At 37.0% G+C, this 16392-nt stretch overlaps 1 protein-coding gene across 3 annotated transcripts in view; it reads right to left on the bottom strand.

Moving 5' to 3' along the window:
* Positions 1–16392, bottom strand: part of RNF111 (ring finger protein 111) — a 41144-nt gene that overhangs the window by 19724 nt on the left and 5028 nt on the right. For all 3 annotated transcript variants that reach the window (XM_010293502.1, XM_010293504.1, XM_010293503.1), the window contains exons 2-4: positions 8635–8761; positions 3560–3723; positions 583–780 (exon numbers count right to left, since the gene is read on the bottom strand). In XM_010293502.1, coding sequence (XP_010291804.1) covers positions 583–780; positions 3560–3723; positions 8635–8761 — 489 coding nt within the window. The remainder of the gene's footprint in view (positions 1–582; positions 781–3559; positions 3724–8634; positions 8762–16392) is intronic.

Consider the following 16392-nt stretch of genomic DNA (forward strand, 5'->3'; position numbering starts at 1 on the left):
TAATTAGTGTGGACAGACCTCAAATTCTTGTGCAACTGTGGTCAGTTCAGGAGTTTGTACCTTACCTGCCTTGCAGATAGGGGCAGAGCACCCATGTTTCAGAGATGTTACAAGTGCTACCTGTATATACAGATCTATTATAGGTCATCAGTATCTATACAGATCTGTATAAATGTGCTTCAAGTGAAGTAACCTACAGGAGAGGTTTAAGGAATCTATATACAACCTTCACTTCCTTACAATACACATTAAAAAAACCCACCCCTGTAACACACTGCAATAGAAGACTTAATCCCCTGTGAACTACATTCTATCTCCTCTAAAAGCAAGAATGTGGTTCGTTAGGTATAACCAAATCATTCCAACAAGCAAAAGCAGAAGGCTCCATCCAGCACAATTTCCTTCATCTTTGGGGGGAAATCAATGATCTTTTTCAGATTCCTGTCCTCTCAACTTATTACTGTTATCTTCAGTACTAGGAGTTCACATGCCGCTGTTTAATCTAGAGAATGCTGATTAACTTCCTCTACCTCCTTTGTACTAGGAGGCAACAACAGTTTAGAAAGCTCTCTTATTCTGTACCTCCAGCTGAAGTACCAGCAGTGCCGCCGCTGGGAAGACTAGAAGTCATCTCTGGAGCTGCAGAGGGCTGGCTGTTGGAGATGTTTGGAGCTGCATCAGAGGCCTGATCTGAGGTAGATGTGCTAGAACTGTTACTGGAAGCAGAACTCACAACCTGCGGCTCCACTCTAGCTGATGTGGTTGGCACAACCGTCGGCTCTAGTGAAACAAAAAAAACCTTTCATGTTCTTTAAGCTTTAAAAGCTGTTGGTTGGTTGGGATTTTTTTTTAATTGTTGTTGCTTTTTTTAATTACTTCACAGGAAATTATTGATTCTGGTCTTGCCAGATGCTAAGGAAGTCAGAAGGCAAAAGGCTGACAGGTACGAAGTACAAAAGTTAATTCTATTTTACTTGGGAGTGTGTGGGGGGTGTGTGTAGAATAATCATCTTATTTTCTTTCTTTTTTTTTTAATCAACTCAAATTTTAAGAATATAAAATCAATTCCCAACCAAGTCTAACATATCAAGTTTTATTTACTGAATAAAAGACTACTAGAAAGGAAATTAAATTACTTTATGAAAATACTTGCTGAAATCTTTCATTAACCCACAGGCAAACTACTCCATGAATTAAGTACTACCCTTTTAAATAACTAACCAAAAACAGCGTAAAAACATTTAAACTAGCAGTACTACTTTACAAACTTTAATCAGTCTAGATGCATAGTACTGAAGGCTGTAACAAGATAAATTTGGTTTCTAGTCTCAGTACACATTAAAAGCAGATTCATTAAATCAGTATTTGAGACTTCTGTTAAAAGTACATACATATTCATTTTGCATATTGTAAAGGTAATAGTTGACAATATATTAAATTGGAACCAGGGAAATACACCAAACACCTGATAAATCTTGTTTTCTACTATGCAGTAGTAATTGTAAATAGGTTAAAATTTTTAAAGATACTTGGTGGCATAATTCAAATTTGGTTTTGAAAAAGTCTGCCTTTGACTGTAAGTTTGAAATTTCTCTCTAATTACTGACAAGGCAATGACATGACTAGGAATACAAGAAACCATAAAAGGGAATAGCATCAGAAACAGCTCAGGTTTTTTTAGTAAAAGTGTTTGCATGGATATAAAAAAAAAAAACCATCAAGACACATCAAATACTTCTTTTACACGAAGTCTCAAAATAAAATATGACTAGTTTTCAAGATTTCTCTCTACATCTAGTATATCAGCAACTCAGCGAGCAAGGGAATAAACATATCTCCCTTCTTGCAAGTATTCCAACTCCTCACATTAAAAAAACATGACCCGATACCTACATTTAAATTCCTTTGCATTTTAATGTGGCACTCCAATATACTAATTCTATTTAAAGGAAACGTTTTGGGAGAAATGTATTAATGTTTAAATTCAGAAAAAAACAGCAAGTATATAGGACATGTATAGCCTAACATTGCTCTGTGATCACACTGAGCTCAAGACTGGATGCTAATACATTCTGAAAGCAACCCTGCAGTCAGGCAGTTCTCAATTCTATCAGCCTCAATCACCCTGCTAGCTTGTTACTGTTTTGACTCACCATCAGCAATACAGACAGTTCTGTTTCTCCCCTGCAAAACCAGTAAAAGCCAGTGGGCTTGGTCAATCTCAAACTACTAGCTAAGAGCAACTTAAATTTCAACACACTTCACAGACATTAACCTAGGAAGATAGATAGATGAAAGTATGATCCTTATGCTTATGGAAGTAGCTAGGAAAGTTTTAAGACAAGTATCTCTGAAGACATCAGTAAAGTTCTGAGAAAGTACATAGCTGCCTTGTAAGTGTTAATTCAGAATTTTAATCGTTTTACACTAGTTCATATGTGAAATTTGATGCCTAAACCCCAAAATAATATACCTGAAATCCTGGAAGACTCATCTTAGAAAGGTATTTCTTCTTGGAGGAGAGAAACAGCTAGTCTTAAATATACACATTACAGAAATAAAAGTTCGTTCAGCAGTATTTTTTAAAAATAATTTTGTTCCTAAATTTAGGACTAAACTCTATAATGTGAGTTCAAAGAGTAAATTAAAGCAATAGATGCTTACTCCCCTTCAGTGATAGAGCTGTCAGGATATTTCACAGTAAATCCATAAAGAAAAGAATCTGTAAATCAACCCATCCCCTTCCTTAAAAAACATCAAACAACCAAAAGCAATTCCAAACCCTTCCAACTCTTCAACCCACCTCAAAAATCAAGACATCTTAAAAAATAAGATACTGCAAGACACTAGCTTGCAATGTACTCAGGGACAGAACAACAACAGGACAGAACTTCTGTTAAACATTAAAAGTAGCATGCACTCAAGAAATTCCCAAAACAACCACCACCACCAAAAAAAACCCAAAAACTAACTTGCAAAAAAATATATGAGCTTTAGTTTTTCCTTCTCTCAACTTCTGACAATACCTGGGAGTTGCTCTTATGATTTTCAGAAGGAATATTAAGTGCCAGTAGTTTTTAACATTAGGGAACAATCAAAGGTTACAGCTTCAGAAACCTAACATACTTTACTAGTTTGGTCCCGTGTCGTCCCCCCCCACACCATTTTTTAAAATTATTTTTACTCCAAGGCCTGAAAGAACAGTAACTATTCCAAAGCATACACAGCGATAGATTTTCCTTTTATAGTGTTGTATTGAAGTAAGTGCATATTTTTAAAGAAGTATTTCCAACCTGTTCTGTAATTTCTGCCTGGTGAGTCAGCCCTCAGACACACGCCCAAGTCAGTTATGGAAGAAAAATTAGATCTAGCAGACTGGGAATGGATAAACTTTTAATTTCAAAGGAAGGCCGCAAGAGGATTTTATGACAGGCTTGTAAATGAGTTTGTTCAGAATTTATTCAGAATTGTTCAGAGCTGATGCAATTAATTCTACTCCCCTTACACTGATCCTCCTGCTTCTGAAAAGGAAAAGATTTCTCAGACCAATGCGACTTACCATCTTCATCCACTGTAAGGTCCACTACTTCTGCTGCGTTTTGTCTCAGTGGCTGTATGACTGTGGAAATCCTACTGCGGTTCCGCTGCTCTTGAGGTCGTGCAGCATGAGAACTAGAGCTTTGTCCCCAGTGTGATCTTGTATGTCCAAGTGTTGAACGAGACCTTAAAAAAGGTAACACCTTAAGTATTGACCTAAATTTTGCCATCTCCTCACTGTACAAGAAGCAATTTGAAGTATTTTTATTATTATTATTAGACAAGCATTTTGTTACTACCCTGCATTCACTAGATGTGTACTTACAAACATTACGGCAGCCTTTACCAGAAAGCATAATGGCAAATACCCAACACATAAGAGTTTAAAGGTCTTTAAGGTCCCTATGAAATACATACAGGTAACTTACAAAAAATTCACTGTGAAACCCCACAACCGCAGTCAGGCAGAAATTATATCTGATCTTATGTTTTAACTTTGTTAGTAGTAAATGAACAGTCTCCAAATCCTATACTATTCCTATCCAGTTTGAAACAGCAGATCTATGAATGATGACAGAACCGTAAAGACAGTAAAAAATTGTAAACATTAAGTTCTTTTGCATGTTAACTTCTGACAGAATATTTTCAGAGGATAATTTCTGTATTTTAATTTAAATTTCAAAAATGTCCTAAAAGTGCAAAATCTTTGGACTTTTCTCTCTTGAATATTACTTCCCCCCTCCTCTAAGAACACACACAGTTGTGTAACACTTAAACAAACTTAAATTAAATGTGGCTTGAGAAGAGGAAATCATAAGCCTGTAACCATACCTAAGGAAAGGGATGGTTTTATCTCTGTAGTACAACACTTAGCACCCATTCTATTCAATTTAGCCATACAAACCCAAACACTCATATCAATGATGCTTTGGAGTTTAAGTTAAGAGGATACTGTCTTTAATAAAAGAAAAAATATTTCTATGGTATTGCATTTACCAGGTCATTGTCAAAAACCTTTGACTCTCCAGTATTTACATAAATCAAGTGGCTCTTATTTTCCAATTTGGAAAAACAATGTACTCAGACTTCAGAAATTCAGAAGAGGAAAATGTGAAGAAAAGGGAATGACTTCACTAAAAACAAACAAAACCCACTGCACAAATCACCATGGAGCTCAGTCTACATTTCTGTTCTGTCTGTACTCCCTTCGCCCCTATCTGCGTAACTCACTAACAAAGATCAGTATGTTTTCCTGTAGTGCAAAAAGCATGCTTGCTGCAGTCTTCTCAACTGGCTTACGCTTCAATTCTACTTCAGCAGTCATTGTAATTTAAAGATGGGCTTGGTTCAAAAAGGCACATTTTCTTTAAAGTTTGGATATACATAATGTCCAAACTGATTTGCGTGTGCTTTGTGTGTATCCTACTAACACTCCAGAATGAAATTTGCCCCCCAAGCCCTTTTAAAAACTTTACTATTGCTCTCTGGTGACCCAAGGTACACTTTGGTAATACAAGGAGAGGTTAAGGTCTCGCCTTCTACTTCATCTTGCCCGCCCCTTCATCTAACAAAGAGTTAAGGTTCATGGGAGCACCTTGGGTTTGGCAGTAAAGGAGAGGAGAAATTAGCTGTGGAAGGGTATGCAAGATTGTCAGTGGTTACTTCTCTTACAGGAACTCCAGCTTTATATCAAAACCAGTACACTACCTACTACATCCATATTTTTTTTTTCCAATGCAAGGTGTAAATTCAACAGTAAGAAATTTCTCCAGTTTCTTCTTGCACAAAAGAACAAGCAGACAACGTGACAAAGCATCAAACTAGAGAGAAACAGAAATAAGGTCTAGCATACAACTGTACAGGGAGCTAATAATCTTCACTAGTTTTTGAATCGGGTATGATTTCAAGCAAAGATGGAGGTGGAAACAAAGGACTACTGAATTGAAACAGTCTCAATGTAAAGAGGTCTGGGTCTTTATTTCCTTGATATGATTAAGTAGGACATTATTCTGAATAACTAATGAGTATGTTAGCTATATGGTAATGTGTATAATATTCAGTCTGTGGCTGAGTCCATGTAACTTCAAAATTACTAGGTTAGTCCACCTCTGAACTATGTCTGACCAAATTGTTTAGTCTGCTTAATGCTATGCCAACTCTCAACCAGATCTTAATAACTTCTTCTTTATCAGAAAAGGACTGTCAGTGAAGGCTTCACAGCATTTTGATAGATACTGTCTATCTCATCCTTGTAGCTATGATTCTAGCTGCTACACTGCTGCTTGAGAACGCAGTTTATTTTACATCAAAGATCTATATCCTCATTGCTTTGAAAAAGGCCCTATCTTGATGGAGAAGGGAGGAGGAGGGAGTCATCATCAGTACATAGCAATTTCTTGATGGAATATGGCACACTGGGCAAAATGAAGGCTATGGAAGAAGAAAGTAACACATGAATTTCTGTATATTATTTTCTCAAACCTAAGACTGTGTGCAATGTAAGAAAAAGTGACAAATTTCTATATGCACGTGACCAAGAGAGGATTCAACAACCTACCAACTGCATCTCACCCACAATCACTCAGAAAACAAGCAGAAGAATGTTAGCATCTTGATTTCACAAGGCAAATAAAAATCAGACAAACAATTAACCAGCTCTCGTAACAAAAGAACCAAAGGGATATAGTCATGAAGTTTTTTGGGTAATTTCTTCTCCATATATTACTATGGAGATATACAAAAAATAGGAGCGTTAGTTCCAGAGCATTCAAAGTATGTAACAAGCATTAAAAAGCTTAGCCTCAGGTTTCACAGAAAAAAGCTAGCAGGACTATGAAGTGTCAAGAGGTACCTTCATTTTTGTGCTTGTGACTTGAAATTCTTTTTATTTTTCTTTACTTCCATCCAAAAGTACACTTTCGCCTTTTAAAAAAATACAGTAACCTCTCTCATCTATATACAAGTTGAAAAGATTAAAAGTAACAATTTGTTTTGCTCTGAACAGTATTCCAAGTTTGGTAAATAATCTTCATAATATCCAGTTTGCTTACAGCACTTATATTTGTAATTTTATACTGAACACTCATTTAGATGTCCCAGAGCTGCCGTTATTCCTCACGTTGTGGTTGGCAAAACTAATACACTTGAAACACAGGAAAATCTGCATAGGAAATACTCTATGTTCAAAGTATGAAAGATTAGTTTAGAAGTTCCTGACATTTCAGGCTCAAGATCTGAATTTAAGATTTCCTCCTCATTACAAACTTCCTGCAATTGTTTTCTTACTGTATTTTTTTCTTAAACATAGAATTGTGACTTGTTGCAATACAGAACAAAACTCAATTATTTCTTCAATCTTCTCAAAAAGTTTTCAGCTGAACATTTTCAGAGCGATGTCTTTTCTCAACAGTCGAGTGAAGGTATAGTAAATAATTAAAGAGCAAAAAATGAATTTGACCATTCTGTTATGATCTTAAAAAAGATTAAATAATCAAATGCCTTTGAGAAATCCACATGTTAAAAGGCCTAACAAACCGCACAGGCCAAAAATTTAAATTCACCAGAAAGTGCCCTTGGTTCAGTCACCTACTCAATTCACCAGTAAAGACACCACTGACATTAATAAAATGAGGGTGGGGCTTGCTGCCATCATTTTGGCTCTAACATTGCAGAAGGTAAGGAAGGAAAGAAGAAGTTTTTTCAAGCCTTCTATGGCTACTACACAAAACATTTCTTATTGATACTAGGAAGAGAGAAAGCTGTTTATTTTTCTAAAGCATCTTACCTGTCTTTAATCAGGTTTGAATTCATGTTCTATCAGCACAATCACTTTCATCTAGACTAATTTTTTACCCTTTAAAGCTTTACATGCGAGTTCTAAGAGGCTAAAGCATTAACTTGATCTAGCTCAAGTCTTTTCAAGCATGTTGTTTTGTAAGTTTTAGTGACTCTTCTCAACAAATACGTTCATGTGGATAAATCAACTATTTCTACAAACATGCTGCCAATCAACAACACATCTCAAGACAGAACATCTGTTGATTCTGCAGCTTTTGTTTTCTTTCTAACAGAAGGAAATATAAAGAAACATACTGCTGAAGAAATGAATTTTTTTAATGTTGATTTCTTTCATCTCTCCCCACCTCCTCTTTGTTATAGATTTGGGCTGCATATTTTTATGAGTATGACAACTTTTGTGCATCAGAGTTTAACAAAAAATTAGTTAGTTGCAAGTGTTCATGAAATCTACATTATACACACATTTGTCTTAAACGTAAAATTGGTTTGCTCAATGTGATATTTATCCCAATGAAAGTGATTTTTGCAGGAAAATTTGTCTGTTATTTCAGATTTAAAATTGCATTAGTGAAAGCACTAGCTATCTGATGATAAAACAGATTGAGTGTTTTCATAATTTACTGCCTATTGTTCCTTTGTCATTATTTTATAAAAAAATGGCTAGTCATTCTTCGTATTCTACAATTTTGTCTTCATGTTCACAAACATGAAAACATACGTAATAGGCAGGCATCTACACCAAACCCATGCACATGACAATTTCAAGTTTTCTTCTTCAAGGAACTCCACTTCAATAGATTTCACAAAATCTGACAAATATGGAACAAAACTTCCAAGAGAGGCATGGAAGAACAGGAAAGCATACACAGAAGCAGCTTCAAAAAAGATGCTTTCCTGAGAAATGCACGGCTAATCCCTAGATAGTCAACTCAGCCTAAACTTGCTCTCTCTAGAATCTCACTGTACAGTTTTGCTTCCCCAAAATTCTGCCCATCACCCACACTAACTACAACCTCCTCAAGAATTCCAGATCAGCTGAATTGTCAAGCTTTGGCAAAGCTGTGGTTTGGTTTTTTTTGTTTGTTTGGGTTTTAGTTTTTTGTTTGTTTGTTTTTTGTTTTGTGTTTGTTTTGGTGTTGGGGGGGGGTGTGTGTGTTTGGTTTTTTTAAATCAAAAATTCATACTATGCATCCTGGTTAGAATTTCTGTGACATTAGCTTATGGGCTTTTGATGATACAGAGCCCTGTGACGAACTTGGAGTCAAGTAAAGTTGTGTTAATAAGAGATAAAAGTCTTACCTGTAGCTTTCACCAACTGTGACAATCTCCACTTCACTATCTGTTGAGGTAACATTTATTTCTTCATTAGCAGTGACTTGGGGAGTGGAGGATGCTTCAATGACCACAACATCTTCATCAATACTTCCTGATGAGGAAAAAGGAAGAAGAAAGTTTGTAAACTTCATCTCTCTCAGCAGCTGTCATTAAAAGAGACTATTTTTTATCCTAGACTTAAAATTCATGTAGATAAGAGAATTCATGATGTATGTCAAAACTTTAGGTGCAACTGTCAAATATGTGACCTAATTATTAAAGGTAGCAATTCTGCTGTAAATATCAAAGTACAAAAAGGAAGGAGACAGAAGATGGGGAGAGTTTAGATATGCAAGCTTATATTCTGCTACGTATTGGAAGCAATTATGGTGTACTTTATTAGCTGGAACACCAACAAAATTCAGTCATTTAATATAAAACCAAAACAAACTTTCAAACTAGCAAAGCAGTGATGGTTTGTTATCATTAATAGGTTTTTTTAAAGGTATTTAATATATGTTTTTGTTATTAAAGTCTCAAGACTAAACAGTGGCAATAGGAGAAAAATGATGCACCAGCTAATACATGTTACTTATTTCTACAACAAAATGAAGACCACAGATGCATTGGTGTTTATAAACATCTTTACATCTACACTTTCAGTGGCATTCACAAGCATATACTGGAGAGAGGAAGTTAAAATGAAAGTATCAATGGTAAAAAAACGACGACCAAAACCCCACCAAATCAATTTAGAGACAAGTTTTGAGAGGAAACAATTTCCACTTCAGGAAGAATGACTGAAGTTCCAACCTAATACCCAGACACATGGAAACACTTCTCTACAGCTGTAATACTGACACTGACAAGTATGAGCCATCTAGAGTACTTAAATCAAGCTATGGATTATTCACTATAGTAATACCACTGAGCACAAGAGAACTTACTAAATAAATGAGCCAGATAGCTTAGAAATAGCTAACTACCGTTCTGAGACTTGCAAATTTCTTCAAGGAAAGTGCTTGAAGAATTTGATCTTATTCAAGTCAATATTTACATCCTGTATGGACTGACTGTTCTCAGCTGCTCTACCCAATGACAACGGGGCACATTATCCCCTCATCCAGTATCAACGTTTCTATATTTTGAAAAAACAAGTTGCATTACTTATTTTCCAATGACCTTTGTTTGGTTTTGGTCATACTTATCTCAGAACAACTAGTGCCTGAAAGAACGATACTTCTAAATACTGGTATTCACCAAATTCTCACAATTGGAAGTAGTATGTGACAAAATTAATTCTCAGAACTTGCATGAAAATTCTGGGAAAACCTGAAAAAGTTACAAGGTCTAAAACCCAAAAAGTCACATGCTGAAATTGAAAATACAGAGAGCACAACTACTCAAAGTGAAAGGCAAGCAGCTAAAGTCATCATCACATACAGAAGAATGTAAATGTTATGCTTTTGACATCTTGGAAATAAACAGCAGCTTCCTTACACAAAACTGTCTTAACTGCTTTCAGACAAAACCAGCTAGCCAAGCAGCTGTTAAAAGGTCAGTTAGATAAAAAAACAACTATTGTTCCCCTATCTGTGCTTCTAAGCATGCACTTCTCTGAATTACAGCAAGTTTGAGCACACTCCTGGGAGTCCATATGTCCTCAGGCTCAATACTTACTGAAATTTATGACAGGTGCAAAAGCAGGAAGATTTATGAGTATGATCTCATTACTTCTGAAAATAAACAGTACTTCCTTGAGGACAAAATCGTATGCCATGTAATTCCAGTGTGCATCTCTACTGAAATTCTGACACAAGCTTATTTCATGAAAACCAAAGGGAATTCTTAACTGAATACCTACACAACTCAGATACTCACCTTTGTCGTGGTTTGAGAGTTCATTTTACTTTATCCTTTTTTTAAGCAAATCTTTAGTCAAGATGTGATTTTACAGACTACATGTGAGTCAGACTGTAGAAACCATCAGGACTGCTGCTGAATGAACAGGTTTTATGACTTCCAAAATAATAAAGAAAATCTTTAAGAAAACAGTCAAAGTTGCTGTAAGTAGGATATAGCATAGACACAGCTCAACTGTATGCCATTTCATATTGCTCATGCTTTGTAACAGCACCCTCCCAAGTCAAAAGCACAAACTGATTGGGTTTTCATCCCATGAAGTGCTTTCCTATACAAGGAGCCAATAGTACACACTTTCTTCAAAATGAAGGAGAAAAACAACTCCTCTAAACTGTGTAAATATTTGTAAGACATTTAGTAAGATTATAGTGTTAGGGAAAAAAAACACCCTATGAATAAAAGTTATGATCACACACAACTTTGTATCCCCTTTTAAATAAAGAGAGCTTTCAAGTGAGTTCGAGTAGAAGCACACCAAGAGGAAAAGTACATGTATGTGAACTTCAATTATTTTAAGAACATTGCAGTGGTTTGAGAACAGTATATACAAATTAGACAATTGGTCAGTACAAAGTGGTTTCATTACACTTATCTGAACAACAGAAAGTCAGCTGAATAGCAAAACCTCAGCAACATGAGCAATACTGAAATAATGTTCATAATCCTCATCAAGTAGCCTGTCCATAGTCAGACACAAGCCACAGGACCAGTAACACCAAGTGGTATGAAAACCCTATCTTTCCTTGTCAACTGGATTTACTGTTTCTTCTTTGTCTCTCTTCATACATACTACAAGGAAGAGAACACTTTTTGAAACATCACAAGCAAAACCACACCAGTATAACCGGATTTAGACAATCTCCTACAAAGCAGAGCAAAGGGTAGTGTTAAAACAAAGGAAAGTCTCTGAAATAACCTGTCAAAATAAGGTCTCAGAGGACAGCCTCCTTGACAGGCCAACAGGAATACAGGGTGCCTGGAGCACATGAGCAGCAACACAGCCCTTAAGGAATTTATCTTAGCATTACAGCATTTAATTTACAAGGCAATTAAGAATTAAACCTGCACCAATACTAAAGAACTAGTGAAATTTCACAGAATTACAGAATCATTAAGGTTGGAAAAGAGCTTAAAGATCATGAAGTCCATCCATCAACCCAACACCACCATGCACACTAAACCATGTCCTGAAGTGCCACATCCACACGTTTTTTGAACACTTCGAGAGATGGCGACTCCACCACCTCCCTGGGCAGCCTGTTCCCATGCTTCACCACTCTCTCAGTAAATAAATTTTTCCTAATATCCAGTCTAAACCTCCTCTGGTGCAACTTGAGGCCATTTCCTCTTGTCCTATCACTAGTTACTTGGGATAAGAGGCCAACACCCTCGTCGCCACAACCCCCTTTCAGGTAGCTGTAGAGAGCGATAAGGTCTCCCCTCAGCCTCCTCTTCTCCAGACTAAACAACCCCAGTTCCCTCAGCCGCTCCTCATAAGACTTGTGCTCCAGACCCCTCACCAGCTTCGCTGCCCTTCCCAGTATCTTTCTGAATGTTCTGTAGCATCAAAGCTGGCAGGGGGGGGGAAGTTCTCTGCCAAATGCACTTAAAATTCAAGTCTGCTGGTTTGAACTATTCCAAGCCTAATCCTAGCAAAGCCATGATGTTTTGCAGTTCAACATAACATACCTTTGCAGGTCAAGTTAGTGTCTGACAGCGAACTTTACCGGTATAGTTAGAAGATGGTTGACTTGAATTTTAAAGAGTACAGAAGGAAACTTTCTTTAGAGAGATGACTGACATGCAGAAATAAAACAAATGGATTTTCAGAGGTTTTGCTATATTGTTTCTAAAAATACATGCTCAAGAGAATTTTGAGGCACTTACATGCCTCAAATATTTACCACATATGCAACTCTTAAGAGCCATCTGGTGAAACCAAGGCTACACATTAGCAGTAAACAGCTGAACATATCTTTAAGGTATCTACATGGGAATATGCTTGATATATATACACACATTTGGAAAGTAAGTTTCTTAGGAAGGGCATAAACCCAACAGGATTTGGTATTTCGGTAAATCCTAGTTCTAATGTACTATACAATTCACAAAACATACCAACAGCCAAGGAAAAAAGCCACGACAAAACAAACAAAAAATCCAAATCCAGAAATATATCAGATGTCAAAATACTTGCATATCTTTCACAGTATTACTTTTCACACCGCAGTCCACTACACAGGATGTTTTTATGTAGTCCACCATGACAAGGTATACTTCATTTATTTGCTTTTATGTACATACCAGTCACTGACCAGTCATCTTCAGCCTGGAATGAACTTCAAGCAAATTTGATCTTACTTAAAGTATAAATATGAATACCTTACTCATCAATGTATCATCTAAATGATTGACCCTGTAAGAGAACAGCTAAATCTGTATAATGAGAGTGTTATTATACTAATCCTATACTCCTCAAAGGTAATCTCCCTTCAAGGAGAAGAGTCACTGGACTGTTGGCAGCAAAATAGTTATGCAGATCTAGGAGAGGTATTCTGTACTACTTTCAGCATAATACCTATGGGCTATAAAACAAACAGAAAATTACCCTCCTGCAGGTATACACTACTTCTCTCTGTCATCTCCTGCATTACAAAATGCAGCAAGCAAATTATACTCTAGTTCTTTGTGACTAAATTAGCCTTTGGCTACCACTGAAAGACTCATTCTACATTTTAAATGAGCTGGTTAAAAACAAAACTTCTACTGAAAATTACAGCAAGAACTTTATTAGTTTCCACTGAATTTTGGTTTTTTCCCTACTCACATTGATGACTAATATTTTATAGTGCACGCAAAACAATGAATTTGAGTTTGCAAGTTTTGCATATCCCAACAATTCAGACCCATCAACAGAAGTTAGTAATTAGGTTTTGTACGTGACTAATCATCAGTAACTTCTTTACCTTTTTCCCTCTCTTTTAAAAGTCTGTTTTATGATAGAAACCTAGTGCTCAGCCAACCTAGGGAAGGGATAAACTACATTGGCTCGAATTCAAATTTGAACATGCTCAAAATAATAATCATCCCTCAAAAACCAATACACTCCCTCCTCCAAGCCCTACAGCACAAAGACAGTAGATCCATCAGATTAAGGCACTTTATTAAGCAGACTATAACTTTAAAAATAATATATTACCATGTAGTCCCATAGTTAGATTGGTAAATGAGGATATCTTTTCCCCAGAAAGTTGCAAGATTATTTAAGAACCGTTAACTACTGGGTGCCGTTGACAGACCCAGACATGCAGTTCTGACGAGCAAGTTTTACAATCAAATACTTCAATAATCCAGAAGTTATAAGCCAGAGACTAAGCTTTGCACAGTATAATGTGCATAAAATATCCAATTATACTTGGTGTATAATATGTGTAATTATACTGTTACTTAACTTTGAAAGATCATGGCATAACTCAGAGATTAATCAATCATCATCAACACAAGTACCCCACCACGGATATATATAACACTGGTATAATACCCAAATTTATGTTTGGCTGATTGTTGCCCTTCCTGGAGGATACTTTACATCTATTTTCCAATTAACATGGGGTTTAACTAGTTCAAATACTACATGTAAGATAGTGAAGGAGTTTTATCACACACAATTTCAAACGAGACAACGTGACCAAGCCAGAAGTGAAAACAGGAGAGATTTAAAATAAGCAGTCAAGTTCCAGTGACAGAGATGACTTAAAAATTTTGAGTTCCAAGCTTTCACTGGATCAGACCAAGGGCCTGCTGAGGCCCACATTCTCTCTGCCAGCTGCAGCAGGCAAAACTATGCGGTCAGAGTAGAAAATCCAGACTACAATCTTTAATTTAAACCTCTCGCTCCACCCATCATCCACAACAATGTTACAGATGTCAGTGAGCACTCTTATCTATTCATTGCTCATGGACAGCTGTCAGCAGGTGTGCTTAATCCTTTTTTGAACTTGTTTGTACTGTGTGCCTCCAACAGCACCTTGTGCTGATGAGTTCAAAATAACTACCTGGATAGTAATACAGCTTGAAATGGATAAAATGGTACCTTGCTAGTGTCAATGAGCACTCCCTTCTTCAACTTTCAAACTTCTTGGACTAGGTGCAACCCATACCCTCTGCCCTGGACCCCTGGTAATACGGTTAGCCTAACTAATGCCGTGAGATAAGCAGCCATTCTCTGTGACCAAGCGGGTCACGTATTCATTCCCTTTCCCCTGGTTCTCAGGCTCTGAAGGTCCTATGAACCAAGCAGACAAACCAAACAGATTTCTTCTTCCCCTCCCTATCAGCCTCAAGGTTCCTGGGCGCCAGGACAACTACTCCCTTCCTTGTCAGCCTTGAAGGTCCCAGGCATCTGGCCAACCAGGTGTTGATGCCCCGTCACAGAACAGGGAAGCGTAACAGCACACAGCACTGTCTATAAAATCAAGCAGTTACTAATCCTAAGTGGGAACCTGGACTGGAACTGCTGCTGGGCAGTGAGAAGTGTGAACCTCCCCCTGCCCCAGTGGCCAGGGATGCTCCCACCACCGTCTGCTTCCTCTGAGGACCGAGTGAGTGATATTCTTTTATATGTTTTTTGAGTCTAGATTATGATTGTTACATTAATACCGCAAACCACATGTTAAGATTTGACCCGATCTGCAGACGGTCCAGAAATAAGTAGTAGTATAAATTCTGCATTACTCTACTTATAGATTGTATTATATTGATTCTGCTTGTAGAAATCCTGTGCCACTGTAATCATAAATTCTGTGCTATACTAATTATAATACCCTGCTAAGAAAAAAGAGCTTTCATTGTAACTACAATTTAGTGCTATCATCATTCTGCCAAGGATCCCTAAAAGAACCTGCCTGTCCCCTTAATGTTGGGTGACACTAGGTTAGAAGACAACAGCTTTTCTGTACCTGAGACTTATTTGGAATATACTTTCCAACAGCTGTGCATGATGAGAGAAATTTTCAAATATACAAATTGATTAGGAGGCTGCACCTGGGTGGAAAAGGCAGTCAACAACCAGAATTTGAGGGATCTTGTCCAACTGTGAGCCATGCTAATATGGGCTAATCCAAAACTCTACAGACTGTTCTTAACGAAGTACATAAATCTTAGTCCTATCAGCAATGCTACAGCAAGTCAATTCCAGAAGTAGCATCTTGTCAGCACAGAAAGCTGCAGCACCTACCGGGAAGTGCTGAAGTAAATTCTGTGCTTTTATTATTGTAGCTATTTAAAGCTCCAGTTCACAGCAGATAAAACAACAACGGTTAATGTCGACTGCTTACAAAGCCAGATGCTTCTTTCCTCAGCACTTCCCAGTTCTTCCCCAAGCCCTCTCTAGTAAGAGGCATGGTAGAAAGGATATGCATTCATTTCCTTGTCCAATAATGCTACTGAGATAAAAACTCTGAATTAGCAGCTGCACCAGTTACTGTGAGAAAAGGAGTGCATGCTGTAGTTTTAGGAGGGATTAAGTAACTGAAAAATAATTAAGAACAGGCAGCTTATTTCCACTTAATACATGTTTATCTTGAACCTGTTAAAATGATCTTAACATGAAGTGGTATGTGTTTAACATTTTCATCAGCCTCTGGCTTTTAAAATACCGGATGTCTATATTCAACATTTTTTGTGAGACAAACAACAAATATGTTAGAGGAATCAAGAGGATGGTAGTGAATAAACTCAGTCTTATCATTCTAATCAGCTTTAAACAAAAACTGGAGCAGCTTCTCATCAGCATTACATTCTAAGGAAAGACGTAAGGCC

The sequence above is a fragment of the Phaethon lepturus genome, unplaced genomic scaffold, assembly GCF_000687285.1.
Source record: "Phaethon lepturus isolate BGI_N335 unplaced genomic scaffold, ASM68728v1 scaffold15148, whole genome shotgun sequence".
Taxonomy (NCBI): Eukaryota; Metazoa; Chordata; class Aves; order Phaethontiformes; family Phaethontidae; genus Phaethon; species Phaethon lepturus.